The sequence below is a fragment of the Zootoca vivipara genome, chromosome 16, assembly GCF_963506605.1.
Source record: "Zootoca vivipara chromosome 16, rZooViv1.1, whole genome shotgun sequence".
Taxonomy (NCBI): Eukaryota; Metazoa; Chordata; class Lepidosauria; order Squamata; family Lacertidae; genus Zootoca; species Zootoca vivipara.
The window spans coordinates 26,007,263-26,024,380 of NC_083291.1; the positions used below are offsets into that span (position 1 = coordinate 26,007,263).

At 46.1% G+C, this 17,118-nt stretch overlaps 1 protein-coding gene across 1 annotated transcript; it reads left to right on the forward strand.

Moving 5' to 3' along the window:
- Positions 1-2,127: 2,127 nt before the first annotated feature.
- LOC118075300 (protein Wnt-4) lies at positions 2,128-11,658 on the forward strand. The gene is made up of 5 exons (XM_035097206.2): positions 2,128-2,192; positions 2,933-3,171; positions 6,263-6,394; positions 8,012-8,154; positions 10,781-11,658. Exons 1-5 carry the CDS (start codon positions 2,128-2,130, stop codon positions 11,246-11,248), a joined length of 1,047 nt encoding a protein of 348 aa, XP_034953097.2. The 3' UTR covers positions 11,249-11,658.
- Positions 11,659-17,118: the final 5,460 nt, after the last annotated feature.

Consider the following 17,118-nt stretch of genomic DNA (forward strand, 5'->3'; position numbering starts at 1 on the left):
ATGTACTGGGAGCCAGTGTAGATCTCTCAGGACCGGTGTTATGTGGTCCCGGCGGCCACTCCCAGTCACTAGTCTAGCTGCCGCATTCTGGATTAATTGCTGTTTCCGGGTCACCTTCAAAGGTAGCCCCACGTAGAGTGCATTGCAGTAGTCCAAGCGGGAGATACCCAGAGCATGCACCACTCTGGCGAGACAGTCCGCGGGCAGGTAGAGTCTCAGCCTGCGTACCAGATGGAGCTGGTAGACAGCCGCCCTGGACACAGAATTGACCTGTGCCTCCATGGACAGCTGTGAGTCCAAAATGACTCCCAGGCTGCACACCTGGTCCTTCAGGGGCACAGTTACCCCATTCAAGACCAGGGAGTCCTCCACACCTGTCCGCCTCCTGTCCCCCACAAACAGTACTTCTGTCTTGTCAGGATTCAACTTCAATCCATTAGCCGCCATCCATCCTCCAGTATCACACCCCTTTAAACACTCATGGCTTCCCCCAAAGAATCCTGGGAACTGTAGTTTTTTAAGTCTGCAAGAGAGCGGTTAGAAGACCACTATTCTCCTCACAGGGGAGTCCCCTGAGAAGATGGATTAACACTTAAACCACTCTGAGAATTGTAGCCCTGTGGAACGCCCTCCCATGTGATGTCAAAGAGAAAAACAGCCAGATTGGGGGGGGGTATAAATAATAAATTGTTGTTGTTGTTGTTGTTGTTGTTGTTGTTGTTGTTGTTATAGCTCTTAAGGGAACAGAGGTCTCCTGACAACTCTCATCACCTTTCAACAAACCACATTTCCCAGGATTCTTTGGGAGGAGCCATAACAGTTTAACGTGGCATCATACTGCTTTAAACGTATAGTGTAGATGGGGGCCAAAGTAAAATCTCCTCGTTTTAAAATGAGCCTCGCTCACAACTATTGTATCAGGGATGAGGAGGCTCTCTTGCCTCTCACACATTTAGAGATGTTGTTGTGAAGGCACAGTCAAATCCACAAGAAAAAAACAAGAAGTTTTGTCACCCGTGTCATGTGCTGGGGTGGCGTGTGGTGGGTGAGGGAGAAGAGAGCATGCACTATCTTTAAAAGGCAGATAATATCTGCCTTGTCTCTTGCGAGTGTCCTCTTGCAACTGACAATACAAGAGTTCAGCTTCTCTCGAGTTCCTCAGAAGGAACAGCAGCGATTTCTGAAGGGAATTGATTTCTGTCAAGATTCTCCCTACCCAACTTAAAGAGTTTAAATTCTGCCCAGTTTCCATAGACTTCCCAGTCTTTGACTAGGAGGAAAGCAAATTGACCCAGTGTGAAATAAGCTATTCCCATAAACTAGGGCCGGCTTTAGTTGAAGTGTCACCGTTTGTCTCCCACACAGCTGCCTCTGTGTCCAAACGTTTTAGGAGGGGCTGCAAAATCACCAGCAGGGAAAAGAGCGAAAGGGCCTGGCCAGCAGCAGGCAGAGCTGTCTGTGTTTGCTGTCACCATGAGGGCCGTAGGATAGAAAAAGAGGCATCTCCAATACATCTGAACATCCGCAAGGGAGCCAAGCAGGACAGCCAAGTCTCTCACCAGCCCAGGCTCCCCTTCCTGAGAACCAGCGCTGGGGGTCTTGCTTGAGTGCTTAATCGGACTGGTGGGTTGATGGAGGAAGAGCTGAGCAGCTGAGCCAAGCGGAAAGGAGGATTGCGATCCCCTAGCTGGGTCACTGAGCGACTACCATCTAATGCCAGCAGGATTTCGAAGTGCCGAGGAGCTCGGTTGAGTTGGGAACTCTGCCCTGTAATGATCTTGCATGGTTTGTGGCGTGAACCTCTGCGGTTGAAGAAGGAAGAGTTTGTGAGAAAATATAAAACATGGGCTTAAGAGAACCCACTTAAAAAATTCATGGCGTTGCGGTCCAGATATGTGAATCAGTGGGTGAACCGATCAGAGCCGCTGGCTGAGAACCCTGGAACGAATGCCTTTCAGTATGTAAGATGTCAGCGTGGATGAACAGGAGGAGCTAACATGGTTTCCAAGCGGGCCGGAATATTTGCTTTCTGCCCAGCTGCCAGACAGCTTTTGGAGTAAGCCTTCAGCAGAACTGGGGAAGGAAGGCAAAGAAGAGGGAGAGTTAAGTATCTGGCAAAGTAGCAAGATGGAAAGTGTCTACCTGTGCTCAGTGCTGGCTTTGGTGCATCATGCCCTCGCTGTGACTTGGCTGTAAGTAAACCCTAGAACCACAGAATGGTACAGTAGGAAGGGACCCCGGGGGGTCATCTAGCCCAACCCCCTGTGATGCAGGGGTCTTTTGCTCAACATGGGACTCAGCCCTGAGATTAAGAGCCTTGTACTCTTACTGACTGAGCTACTTGGCTTGCCACTTGCCAAAACTTCGCAAAAGGATTTTAGAGGAAGGGATGGGGTTGGTGGACAATACTTCCTGTGGGATGAATTCACAGGAAAGTGAGAGGGACACGCTCCAAAGGAGAACTGCAGTCAGAGGGCTTGAGGCGGATGACTTCACTTTGCTTCAGCTACAGTGGTACCTCTGGTTACGAACTTAATTCATTCCGGAGGTCCGTTCTTAACCTGAAACCGTTCTTAACCTGAGGTACCACTTTAGCTAATGGGGCCTCCCACTGCCGCCGTGGGGCGATTTCTGTTCTCATCCTGAGGTAAAGTTCTTAACCCGAGGTATTACTTCCCGGTTAACGGAGTCTGTAACCCAAAGTGTTAGTAATCCAAGGTGTTTGTAACCCGAGGTACCACTGTATTCTGTTGCTTAGTAGCCACTTCTGACTATGGGGGGAATCGTGCAGGAATGCAGAAATGCTGCCACCTGCAAGAAAAATGCAGCTGGGTCATAACGACATGGGCGAGGGGACTGATTCCCCTTTTCCAAAAGTGTTTAACAATCTTGTCTCAAATGCTTCCCCCTCCCCACCGTCCCTTTTGCATAGATACCTGGCCAAACAGCCGTCCCTCCGAGGGCTTGTGAGGGACCCCAGCGCCTGCGAAAGCTTGAAGGGTTTGTCACAGGAGCAAGTGAGGATATGCCATCGCCAAGTGGAAGCCATGGACTCGGTAAAGCATGGCGCTGAGGTGGCCCTCAAAGAGTGCCAGCACCAGTTTCGCAACCGCCCCTGGAACTGTTCCACCCTGCAGGGACTGCAGGTTTTCGGGAAAGTTATTCTGCAAGGTCAGACTTCATTAATAACATGACTAGGGCATACCACTCAGTCAATCAATCAATCAATCAATCAATCAATCAATCAATACACTTGTATTCCATCTTTCCTCCAAGGAACTCAAGATGAGGCACATTGTTTCCCCTGCCCCTCCATTTTCCGCCTCACAGCAAGCCCATGAATCAGGTTAGCTTGAAAGACTACGGCTTTGCAAGCACCATACATTTAAAGCACATGACTTCCCCCCAAAGAATTCTGGGAACTGTGGTTGGTTAAGGAGGCTGAGAATTGTGATTCTGGGAGGGGTTAAACTACAGTTCCCAGGATTCTTTGAGGGATGCCATGTGATTTAAATGTATGGTGTGAACGCAGCTCCACTGGCCCAAGGTCACACGGCACACTTCATGAATGCATGGGGATTTGAACTCTGATCTAGTTCTAGTCCAACACTCTAACCACTACAGCACTCCTATCTAAACCACATATTCTTAGTATCAGCTTGGGTTCTTATAGTAACAGCAAATGGAACCCTAACCCAATATAGAATCTAAACTAAATTGGCACACAGTGGTACCTCGGTTGTCGAACCTAACCTGTTCCGGTAGACTGTTCAACTTCCAAAACGTTCAACAACTGAGGCACAAAGGGCGGTCGGCAAAGTCAGTGGAGAAAATTGGAAAAAGCGCAGCGGAAGCTGTTTGACTTCCAAGGCGCATTCAAAAATGGGAGCATTTACTTCTGGGTTTTCTGGGTTTGAAAACCGAAACGATTGGCTTCTGAGATGCTTGAATACCGAGGTACCACTGTACCACAGCAGGACTCCAGAGTTTAATATTTCTGGTAAGGGAACTTGGTTGCTATGCTGTTATGCAGTACTTAATATAAGGAACTTGGTACCTGCCCAACTTTCTACAGCAACCAGACTAAGCCATATAACTAGAGCAGGAGCAAAGAGAAATGATGAGGGGAAAGCTTTGTGTGTAGATCTTTCCTCAGCATTTATCCAAAAAGGCCTCGCTGAGAAGGGAGATCTTGCAAGTAAGAGGTCTTGGAATAAACACTAGCACAATCTTTCTGTCATGGATGTCGTCTTTCTGCTTGGATTCCTCAACTACCTCTGAATTTAGATTATTCAGTGGCTCAGTGATGCTCTTGTGTCTTGACAGTGAAGAAAGGCTGGATTAAATTTGGGGCGAGGATTCCACCCAACAGACACTAGTGAAATACCTATTTAAGATAAGGTTTCATACTGCAAAGGCCTTTTGGGTGTGAGTACACTGCATATCTCTATAAGAATGAACATTGCATGCACACACACAAGTCCATACCCTCCAACATTTATCCGATGAAAAATAGGGACGTCCCATTCCATGATGATAATTTTACTATTTATACCCCACACATCTTCTTGGGTTGCCCCAGTCAGTCTGGGCAGCTTCCAACACATATAAAAACACAATAAAACATTAAACATTTAAAGAACTTCCCTATACAGGATTGCCTTCAGGCGGCTCAGGGCAGATAACTCCGTACCCTCCAACATTTCTCCAATGAAAATAGGGATGTCCTAAGGAAAAGCAGGACATTCGTGGATCAAATCAGAAAACAGGATGGCTTCTCTAAATCAGGGACACCCCAGGAAAATAGGGACAATTGGAGGGTCTGCAAATCCACACACACCCCTCAAAAAGCGTGGAACCTGCCACTAAAGGAATGGGCTTTGCCTGTGCTGCTGGCGTCTGTCTTGAGAGACCATGGATTGCACCTCCACTGGGGGTGAAGCCAAACTTTTGCATTAGCAGAACCGAAGTGACCTCCCCGGAGCGCAAGTATGTATGTATGTATGTGTATGTACTTTGCTGTATGTATACAGTATGTATGGAGGTCCAGGGCTGCCCAGACAACCAGACCCACCCCCCTCAGCCTTGCTGATGGGGTCCAAAGGAAAGTAGAGCAATACGTAGAAAGCAGAGCTTGGCTGCAGGAGTTGCCAGAAAGAGGCATACAAGGCATGTAGAATGTTTATTCCAATTCCTCTTACTTGCAAGATCTACATCTTAGAGATGCCACTCTGGATTTGTGTAGGGTTTTTCTTCTCCCAAAGATATCCCACAAGGCAGCGGAGGTTTAGGACGGGGGTTCCCAAACTAAGGCCCGGGGGCCGGATGCGGCCCAATTGCCTTCTCAATCCGGCCCACGGATGGTCTAGGAATCAGCATGTTTTTACATGAGTAGAATGTGTCCTTTTATTTAAAATGCATCTCTGGGTTATTTGTGGGGCATAGGAATTCATTCATCCCCCCCCAAAAAAAATATAGTCCGGCCCCCCACAAGGTCTGAGGGACAGTGGACCGGCCCCCTGCTGAAAAAGTTTGCTGACCCCTGGTTTAGGATCAGAGCTTTCCTTCTCCTAGATGGGCTACCTCTTCCCAGGTTGACAAGCCCAACCTGCCCCTCACTTCCCTCTACTTCCCAAGTGCAGTGTTTGGCTCCTCACTCCAAATAAATGGCAACCATTCACCTAGAATGGAGAAAATAAGAAGAAGAGTTTGGATTTGATATCCCGCTTTATCACTACCCAAAGGAGTCTCAAAGCGGCTAACATTCTCCTTTCCCTTCCTCCCCCACAACAAACACTCTGTGAGGTGAGTGGGGCTGAGAGACTTCAGAGAAGTGTGACTAGCCCAAGGTCACCCAGCAGCTGCATGTGGAGGAGCGGAGACGCAAACCGGGTTCCCCAGATTACAAGTCTACCGCTCTTAACCACTACACCACACTGGCTCTAAAGGGTGCACTCTCTATATACAAAAACCACACACATTCTCATACATTCAGAGGCCTTGCTAGGCACTGCAAAGACTCAGGGTAGAAGCCCCACCACAACACACATTTGTATAGGCTAATTTATTTGTAGGGATGCCTCTTGGAATTTAAGAAGGTGGGTGGGGTATCACCAGCCCTCTGCTTTGCAGTGCCCCCCTGCCCCCCTCCCATTTGCAAAGTCAGCACTCAAAAATGCTTTAAGAAAGGGGTAGGGCCTGGGGCTTGAGCCCTCTAAGCCACCTCTCAGCAGCACTTCTGCTAATACATTCTTTGCTGCAGGCACTCGAGAATCGGCCTTTGTTCATGCTGTCTCTTCAGCCGGGATCGCATTTGCTGTGACCCGAGCCTGTAGCCGCGGCGAACTGGAAAAGTGTGGGTGTGATCGCAAGGTCAGAGGAGTCAGCCCTGAAGGTAAGGAGATATACAGCTGGCGTGAACTAGAAATCACCCCCAGTCTATGGAGGAGAGCATGAGTAATATGAGCAAGGGGAAATGTCAGTTTCAGAACGGAATCACTCTGGTGTTCCTAGCTACGTGGAAGAGTAAGGGAAGAGTGATTAGCTTTGACTGGAAGAATAAAGGGAGAGGCTCCTATTGGACCATAGGCACCCTGATTTTGTTCTTGTCCTTAGGAGTAGGAGGAGCTGCTGCTGTGATTTATTTCTGCAGAAGCACAGAAAAGCGCATTACATCTTACCTCCCGGACTGCAGAATCCGGGACCGGCAGCCGTGTGACACCGGAAGTTGCGTCGACGTAACTTCCGGTGTCGCTTTGCCCTTCTATGGGCACCCAAAATGGCCGCCAGAGGCTTCAAAAGTAGCTTCTACGCATGACCGGAAGTGCGTCGACACAACTTCCGGTGTCGCCCCGCCCATCTATGGGCACCAAAAATGGCCGCTGCCGACACCAGCAGTCGCGTCTACGCACTTCCGGTCATGCGTAGATGTGACTTTTGAAGCCGCCGGCGGCCATTTTTTGTGCCCATAGAAGGGTAAATCAGAAAAAAATGGCCGCCGGCAGGAGAAAATAACGGAGAAAAACGGGAGACGAAGTGATACAGGGGACCACCGGGAAAAGGTAAGTAAAAACGGGGGTTTCCCGGGGAAAACGGGGTACTTGGCAGCTATGCATTACATGCCTCATAAGAATCTGCTTATTTTGGTTTTAAGGAAGTTGCTGGGACTTCTAGTTGCAAAAAATAGGACTGGGACTGTGCGTGTGTATAAGACCTCCTAGATTGAACCTCAGAAGCCCATGGGGTTGTCGGACGACACTTTTAGTGGTTAGAGGCTAAGACTTTGGTGTCCTAAGCAGCTTCCTTCCATTCTCTTCTACAGTCATACCTTGGAAGTTGAATGGAATCTGTTCCGGCACTGGCGTACCAAGCCCAGACAGTACCCGGTGCAGCTCCTGTGCGGCACCCTGTATGGACTGCGCATGTGCAGTCCGTACGGGCTGATGCTCGTGCGTGGTGGCCATATAGGCTGTCGCACAGGCGGCATCCCGTACAGACGGCGCACGAGAGCGGTAGCCCGTATGGACGCCAACCCCTCAAAGCAAAGCGCACCTCCCAAGCCAGTCGCCACCGCGCTGAGCGAAGCCTTTTTCCGGGCTTGGCTTGGGAGTCGTGGGCGGGGGGGGGCGAGTGTCACCCCCTCCAGGGTGGCACCCAGAGTGGAATGCCCCCAACACACACACCTTGCTACGCCCCTGTGTTCGACTTCCAAAACGTTTGAAAACCAAAGCACGGCTTCTGATTGGCTGCAGGAAGCTCCTGCACACATTCCGGGTATGCGGCGTTCGGGAGCCAAAACGTTCGAGAACTAAGCTGTTCAAAGACCAAGGTACAACTGTACTAGAAAAAAATGGAGCAAATACATTTTGGAAAATATAATTTAAAAGCCCCTGCAAATTTGTCTGACTTGTGCATGTTGCAGAGTTTAGGCGCTCCGGTTACGGAATGTTGAACATGCATTTTAGTACTGGCTGTACAGAACTCTGTTCCCTCTCCTTCCCCAACCCAACAGGGTTCCAGTGGTCAGGCTGCTCTGACAACTTGTCCTATGGCATTGCCTTCTCCCAGGCTTTCGTGGACACCACGGAGCGGAACCGTGGCGCTTCCTCCAGCAGAGTACTAATGAACTTGCACAACAATGAAGCAGGCAGAAAGGTAAGTCTCATGACGGGGCTCATCCATGCTGCTATTTCAGGTGGGTCGGGAGCTTCCTGTCCCATACCCTCCAACATTTCTCCAATGAAATAGAGACGTCCTAATCAATAATAATAATAATAATAATAATAATAATAATAATAATAATAATAATAATATTTCTATCCTGCCCATCTGACTGTGTTGCCTCATGTCACGGTCCGGTCGACGGGCGGTTGAAGCCCTGGCTGAGGACGTCAGGACCAGAGGCAAGATGGTGGTGTAGAAGCAGGAGCAGGTGCAGGGCTGAGGGTCCAGCAGCGGGCAGTCGCAGGGTCAAGGAGCGAGGCAGAGGCGAAGGTCTGGGAGTCAAGGAGCAAGGTGTCAGCAAGGCAAAGGTCCAAGGGTCGAGGATCAAGGCGTCGGCAAGGCAAAGGTCCACGGGTCGAGGATCAAGGCGTTGGCAAGGCGAGGGTCCAAGGAGCAAGAGGCCAGATGCAACCAGGCAGGGATAGCATTGCTGTGGCAAAGAGCTGAAGGGAAATGCTGAGCTTTTATCCCTCCCAGCTCCTGCCACCAGGTGCAGTGAGGTATCAAGTGGCCTCACCTGAGTGGTCACTCCTTGCTTTTCCAGCACAAGCTGAGGCCTCACCTGAGTGGCCACTCCTTGCTTCTCCAGCACAAGCTGAGGCAGGCCCCAGTCCTGCAAAGCACTACAGGCCCCAGAGCCTGACTCCTGCCCATACTCCTGACACCTCAGCCACTCTGGGTGGCTTCCAACATACGGTATATAAAAAGACAATAAAACATTAAACATTTTTAAAAATCTCTCCCCATACAGGGCTGCCTTCAGATGTCTTCTAATGGTTGTATCTTATCTCCTTGACTTGGGGGGTCACATAACATTTCTTTGATGAAAATAGGGACATCCTATGGAAAAGCGGGACATTCTGGGATCAAATCAGAAACCGGGGGGGCAGCTTCTGTAAACCTGGGACTGTCCCTGGAATATAGGGACACTTGGGGAGTCTGGAATTCACCCTTTTGGGTGTGGAATGCTTTGGTAAAGCTTTCCCCTCCCCTACACATGTACCTGTTTGTAGCACAAAGGTGTAACTATTAACAATCCCAAACAATTATGCTCATCCTCAACGCTGCTTTCAGTCTGTGTTGATTCCAGATCCTGCCCTGCACAAAGGTGGGTGTGATTTCTTGATATGCAGTTGAAAACTCTCCCCTTGATTAGGTTATCCATGCCTTTTCCTCCCTGCACATGAATGAAGGAGGAAGTGTTGATTGTGATCTTTCTATACATGCCCAGAAGCAACATCGTTAGGCCCGTGTGGAAACATCCTCCATTGCTGGGACCACTTGCATCAGTTTTCATACTTATGCAGAATCCACCTTCAATGAGCTTTTCTTTTCAGAATGAAAGCAGTTTCTGGAGAAACACTTTTCAGGGGTCGGAAAATATGCACTAGATCTAAACTGTGTGTGCACTTTGTAGAAAAAAGCAAACAGTGATTCTACAATAAAACATTCACAGCTGAATTCAGTGCTTTGCCAAAACTGATCTTCCACTCTCTAAAAGTTTTATTCTCCAGTAAGAGAGCTTCTGTTGTTTTGCTTTGTACAGGGTGGTTTGAAATTTCTTAATAATATTGTTGGACTCAGGCTTGGGCTCATATTGTTGCGAGGTGGTCTACAGTGCAATAATTTCCATTAAATATATATTTGCTGCTCTGCAGCACCCCCCACCTGCCCATGCTTCCATATCTGGGGGGGGGACTTATGGAAGGAGTTACCTCATGACATCATCCTCTGGGTTTTAAAGAATGTATAAAAAACAAGGCTAGCTACCTAGCACCTGAGATTGATACAATTGCTGGTTTTGTTTTTAAGGAAAGTTCTTCCTTTTACTGTTTTTTTTTACTGGTTTTTTTTTTCTTTTTAAAGAAAGCTTTCTGCACAGATTAAGGTCGTACCTTGGATCCTGAACATTTTGGCTTCCGAATGCTGCAAACCCAGAAGTGAGTGTTTTGGTTTGCGAACATTCTTTGGAACCCGAATGTCCGTTTCGGCTTCCACGCCTTCTCATTGGCTGCAGGAAGCTCCTGCAGCCAATCAGAAGCCGTGCTTTGGTTTCCAAACCTTTTGGAAGTCGAACGGACTTCTGGAACGGATTCCATTCGACTTCCGAGGTACGACTGTACTTTAAAAGTAAGCTGACTTCACTTTTAAAAATCAACAATGATGGACAGCTGCAGGCACACAGGAAGCAGACAGCCTTTCGGACTTCCTGCATTTAAAGGAAAATGCAGCTGAGTACATCATGACGTTTCAAGGAAGTGCAGGCACCTAGGAAGGCTGCAGAATGCACGCCACCAGAGAAACTCTTTATAAAAAGACAGAGCACTTGCAAAACCCTTTGGCCACATCAAAAGTTAGGTAAATGCAGCAAAAACCTCCCTCCTTATCCAAGAAAACTTCACCAAAGTTCTCTCTCTCTTTTGATAATTTTCAAATGCAGTTTCTTTCCATGCTGATGGTGAGCGTTTGAAGGAAAGAAAGAAAAAAACCAGACAAAATTTCCAGCACATGCAGGTTTGCTTAAGGTGCCCTTGGAATCTTTGCTTCTGTTTTCTAGGCCATCCTGTCCCACATGAAGGTGGAATGCAAGTGTCATGGGGTGTCGGGGTCCTGTGAGATTCGCACATGCTGGAAGGTCATGCCCCCGTTTCACCAAGTGGGCAACCTCCTGAAGGAGAAATTTGAAAGTGCCACCGAAGTCCACCTGAAACGTGTGGGGTCCCGAAAGCTGCTGGTGCCCAAGAGCTCCCGCTTCAAGCCCTACACTACTCACGACTTAGTCTACTTGGTGGCCAGCCCGGATTTCTGTAACTGGGACCCCCGAGGAGGGATCTTTGGCACCACAGGACGTCAGTGCAACAGGACCTCCCCTGCTGTGAATGGCTGCGAGCTGCTGTGCTGTGGCCGCGGCTTCCGCACGGCTCAGGCCGAGGTGGTGGAAAGATGCAGCTGCAAATTCCGCTGGTGTTGCTCAGTGAAGTGCAGGCAATGCCGGCATCTGGTGGAAGTGCACCGCTGCCGCTAGGAGGGTAGGTGGGAGGAGGAAGGGGCCGCTTGCCAAGGAAACAGAAACTCTGGCTAGGACTCTTTCGTCCATCAAAGGGGCAGAAGCCAAGTGAGTCACAGGGCGACAGGCTCTGTTGCCAAGAGCTGGGTGTGAGCACTTAGGAGGGACACATTTCAGGAGTGTACCCACCATGACGACGTCTTTCTGGCAGAGGCTACTGCAAACCCAAATGGTTCGCTTTGTTCTGCTTTTCTTGTGACACTGTGTTTTTTGGACACAGGGCATGCAGCCAGCTGATTTCCTTGCATAGTAGAAATAAAATGACTTTGCTAAAGAAGTGTGGGTGCTTTTGTGGGTGCGTGAATGGAAGCTCCATTGTGGAAGATCTGAACTGTTGTATGGTAGGGGTGGGTATACATGTACTTTTAAAATAGGCTTCCCCTTCCCATTTACAGTGGTACCTCAGTTTACAAACACAATTGGTTCTGGAAGTCTGTACTTAACCTGAAGCGTACTTAACCTGAAGTGAACTTTCCCATTGAAAGTAATGGAAAGTGGATTAATCTGTTCCAGACGGTCCGTGGAGTACTTAACCTGAAAATACTCAAACCGAGGCGTACTTAAACTGAGGTATGACTGTATAGTGGTTTCCTCCAGTGCTATTTTTCTGGGAAAAGAGGTGGCAGAGCTCACCATGAACACCTCTGTTGTTCTCTTATAATGGCAATGGTGCCCACCTGAGAGGTGCCAGAACTGAGTTCCGGTGAGCTCCAACTGGAAAAAAAAAATCCCCGGTTTCCTCCATGCATGTGACACAATAAACAGATGTGCTCCTTCAGGATTTGAACACAGGTTGCCGTTGTATGCCTTTCTCCTTCTCTCAGTCTTCAAAAGCCCATCCATATTTTTCATTTTTAAAAATGCAACTTGACTATTCATCTATACTGTATAAATAAAAATGTAAATGTCTGTTTGTACATAACCAAAAATCTCCGAAAGTGCTTGACTGATTGCCTTGAAATTTTGACACAAAGTTGCATGCGAATATGCGAGTGTTTGCAGATACTTAGATTATATAGATGTCACACCTGTGACAGGTAAAAACATGATTTTTGTGGAAAAACAGCGCCATCTGTTGGACGTCAAAGCAACAGACACTATAGAACATTCTTTACTCCCAGGATGCCGTGGGGAATGCGGTAGAGGGTCTTGGGAGCGGGTGGCCGGCGGCTCCTTCTGGGAGAGCGAGGGCGGGATCCTCTCCCTCCGCCGACGGTGCCTCAGCTCTCCCCACCGCCCTCGACTTGTCCGCCTTCTCTAAGGACCTGCAGCTGGCCCACCTGCTCCCTCATTTGCTGGAATCCACTGGAGGGACCCTCCCCAACATGTCCATATGGTATGCGAGGGGAAGAGAGAGAGGGCTCGGGGTGGAGGATGACGTCACGCGGGGGGAACATGATGTCATCTGCCGGGACAACAGAGGGAGGGGTGTCGTTACGTCATGCGTCTGTCCTGGGAAACGGGGGCCCTGATGGAGCCACAGCAACGCATGGCCGGGTATAGCTAGTTTGAAAATATAATTGTTTTATTTATTAGAGGGAAAGCAGTTTCTTTCTTTCTTTTTTATATTTTGTTTTATTGATTCTAAAAAGAAAACAGTCAACAAAAACACTTTAACACATTGCAAAAGTTATAATAGTTTCATAATACATATCTTCTATGGCGACTTCCCATCACCCCATCATGGTTCCTTAGTACTTTTTGGTTTGTCGCACTTATCTTTATCACTAATAATACATCTTAGTTCTCTTAAGTTTCTACGGTTTCCTACTTTCCTTCAGAAGTCACCCCAGGCCTGCCAACAAGTTCAGATCTTTGCAGTGCTCCTTGAGATACTTTCTATACATGTCCCATTCCCTCATAAATGTTTGTTCAGTCCGGTCCCTAATTTTTCCATCATTTTTGCTAATTCTGCAAACTCTTAACAATTTTGATTGCCACTCCAGTTTAGTCGGTGTTACGTCTCCTTTACAGTTACTAGCCATTAGAATTTTTGCTGCCATGGCGGCATAGAGAAATATGTTCCTCACCTTTTTTGGTATATCCGTGTCTATTATGCTTAAAAGGAGGGCTTCAGGTTTTTTTTGCAAAGGTAATCTTGAATATCTTTTTGAGTTCGTTGTAAACTGTTTCCCAAAATTCCTTTACTTTTCTACAGTTCCACCACATATGTAACATTGTGCCTTCTGCCTCGCCACATCTCCAACAACGTTTTGAGGAGTTCTATACATTTTTGCTAGTTTTGAAGGCGATAAATACCACCTATATAGCATCTTCATAAAATTTTCTCTGGGCATGTAGCACGCGATAAATCTTAGGTCTTCCTTCCATAATCTTTCCCAAGACTCCATTGGAATGTTATATCCAAAGTCTTGGGCCATTTGACCATCACAGATTTTACCTCCTCCTCCTTGACCTCAAGGAGAGGTTTATACTGATTTCCCCCTGATTTTAATCCAATTTTAAGCTGTATTTAAATTGTTTTTATGTTTTAATGTGTTATATATTTTGATGTTAGCCGCCCTGAGCCCGGTTTTGGCCGGGGAGGGTGGGAAATAATAATAATAATAATAATAATAATAATAATAATAATAATAATAATAATAATTATAGAGGGTTTTTTTTCTTTCTCTCTCTTTTTTATAAAACCACTGAGACAAGAACGATAACAACCGAGAAACTAAGAGACTGAGAACTAATTAAGAGTGTATTGGGGAGGGGATAAGAAGGAGAAGGGGAGAAATACCTTTAAGGGTTTTCTCTTTTGATTGAATCAACTCTTTTTCTAATCTAGATGGTTCTGTAGCAAAAACCCTTCCTTTTATCTGATTTGAATGTCTCATTTAGTTGATGGTATTGGAGCCAGTCTGAGAGATGTGATCTAATTTCATCAAAACTTTTTAATCTAAGCTGGTTTTCCTCTTCTTCTAACAATACTCTATATAGGTTGGCCAGTTTCCTTTCATGTTTTTTTTTCTTCACTGCAAATGCCACTAAGGGTGATATGCACCAGGGTGTTTTTGGTTCAAGTACCGGTAGATCTTTGTATTTGGCCCATACCACATATAACAGTTTTCTTATATGATTCAAAAATCCTTTGTGGATCTTAACCTTATCATACCCTAAATATGATAAAAATATGATAAAAATCCATAATGGTTATTGAAGCCTTCCAAATCTAATAAATCCATATTCTGTCTTAACAACCATTCTCTGATCCAGGAGAGGCAGGCTGCCTCTTGGTATTATTTCAAATCTGGCAGGGGAAATCCCCCTTTCTTTTATATTTATTAATAATTTGTGCTTAATCCTGGGTTTCCCCCCCTGCCAGATGACTCTAGAGATGTCCCGCTGCCATTCTTTGAAGCAGCCCAATCCCTCTATCATCAGAATTGATTGGAAGGGGGGGAAAGCATTTTTGGAAGTACATTCATTTTTATGGTGGATATTCTTCCCCAGAATGATAATTTTAACTACTCCAAATCTCCAGGTTCCTTTTGATTTCTTTCCATGTTTTTATATAGTTATCTTGGAATAGATTGATATTTTTTGCTGTTAGCCATATTCCTAGGCATTTTACTTTCTTACAGATTGTCAGTTTCGAAGTTCTTTCTAGTTCCTCTCTTTCTTGGGCTCCCATATTCTTAACCAATAATTTCTTTTCGCTGCTGTTCAGTTTGAAGCCCGCCACCTGACCAAATTCCTTGATTGTTTCCAACACTTTTAATAAGCTTTCCTTTGGATTTTCTGTCATGATTATAAGGCCATCAGCAAAGGCTTTTAATTTGTATGACTTCTCCCCTACTACAACTCCTCCTATGCTTGTATATTCTCTTATTTAGTAGTACCAATACTAGTATAAATAACAATGGAGATAATGGACACTCTAGCCTTGTCCTTTTTCCTATATTACAGCTGTCTGTGACATTTCCATTTATGATTAGTTTAGCCCGCTGATCTGAATATATTGCCTCAATTCCTTTACAGAAGGTCTCCCCAAAACCCATTCTATACATCTTTTCAATCTTTTCATAAAATGCCAGGATATGTTGTCAAAGCCTTTCTCTGCATCTACTACCGGTAGCATTACTGCTGCTGGTTTATCATTCCTGCTTTCTAAATATTCCAAAATATCAATCACATTTCTAATATTCTTTTGCATCTTCCTTCCCCGAAGAAAGCCCACTTTATCTTTATGAATTATCTCTTTCAGTGTTTTTTTTTAAGTCAAAAGTTCTTTTGAAACTGATTTCCCCCTTTAAAACGACTTAAAAACGGAAATCAGTTTCAAAAGAACTATTTTTTTTTTGATGTTGCAAGCACCAGCTGGCTTCTTCTGCAAATTGGTGAAAGTGGTTCCCCCCCCCCTCTGAGATTAATCCTGGAGAGGGAATTGTGTGTTTGTATACAACATTGTGAGCGTATTGCCACAGCAGCTTGATTGCTAAAATACCATATGCCTGTATTCATTCATATGCATACTAACAGGAGCCATACCATTAATTCACACAGGCGGGGGTGAAACAGAATGCTGCATCGCTGTCAAATAAGGTTGTGTGGAGTCTAAGGTCCACCTATAGCTCAGCCCAGAATTCTTACATCCCAGAACTAGCCATTGTGGAAAAAAGGAACAATACTTCATTGTTTAGAATTCTGCTTAAATGAAAGAACATGGTACTTGATGCAGACCCTGGGAGAGTCAATGGAAAAGAGACTATTTTGCTTAAAAACTTAAGGAAGTGAAGGCAGGTTTTGCCAACCTTTTGAAAAACTAAAAGTGATTTGAGTATGGTAGGGTTGCCCAAATCTGTTCTGAAACTTGAAAGAAATCAAATTCTGGACAAAGGAAGTGAAGTTACAGATTGGCCAATGCATTTCAAGCCTGTCTAATGTTAGATTCTGAACATAGAATTTACTTTCTGGTCATGAGACTTGGGCTTGTTAAAGGGAAATGTTATGTACTAAGCTTGGATCCTAGAACAAGAGGCAAGTAGGATCCTAGAATGCAACGACTGATTGGTTTGCAGGAGAAGACCAATCAGGCTCCAGGAAGAAGTTAATCAGCCTATTAGGCTGGTAGGATCGTTACATGCAACGACTGATTGGCCTGCAGGAAAAGACCAATCAGGCTCCAGGAGGGAAGCAGAATCAGCCAATCAGACAGGACTCATTGTGTAAATAATGTATATAAAAGCCTGAGGGTTTTTTTGGGGTGTGTGTGTGTATTTCATTCATTGTTTTACAAGCTGCAATAAAGAGCATGAAGTCACTACAGGACTCTGAGTATATTTCAGGAAACATCTGCACTCACACACAGGCTGTGATCTGATAAAAAAAAAAAAGTCACCAAAATGTTCACCAGAAATGAAGACACCACACCAAGAGGAGCCCTACAGAGCTGAAGAGAAGCAAGTGCGCACAGTGCATTGAAATGGTCCTTTATGTATTAGAATACAAAGCATATGGTCTAGCAATAGTGTTGAGATTTGAATTCACTGATGGAGATATGGGTAAGGATCACTGGGGTTAAATGGCAATGCTGCGCTATTTGCCTTCTTGCCAATTCTGCTCCAGGTTGCAGAGGCCCAGATGAGCCTGAAGGATTTGGGTGAAGATGGTTGGTGCTGTAGACACACAATTTTAGCTGTACAGCGAGAGTATCCACAGTGACATCACTCCTAATACCAAGCAAAGGACAGAAGAGACCGGTAGAGACTGTGCCCTGCAGAATGCCTTGTATCAGATGAGAGTCACACACTGTGCATGCATGCGTCTCTTATGTGCTGCGTCTTCTCTGCCTTACCGCCTCGCTATTGGAGCCACTGCTT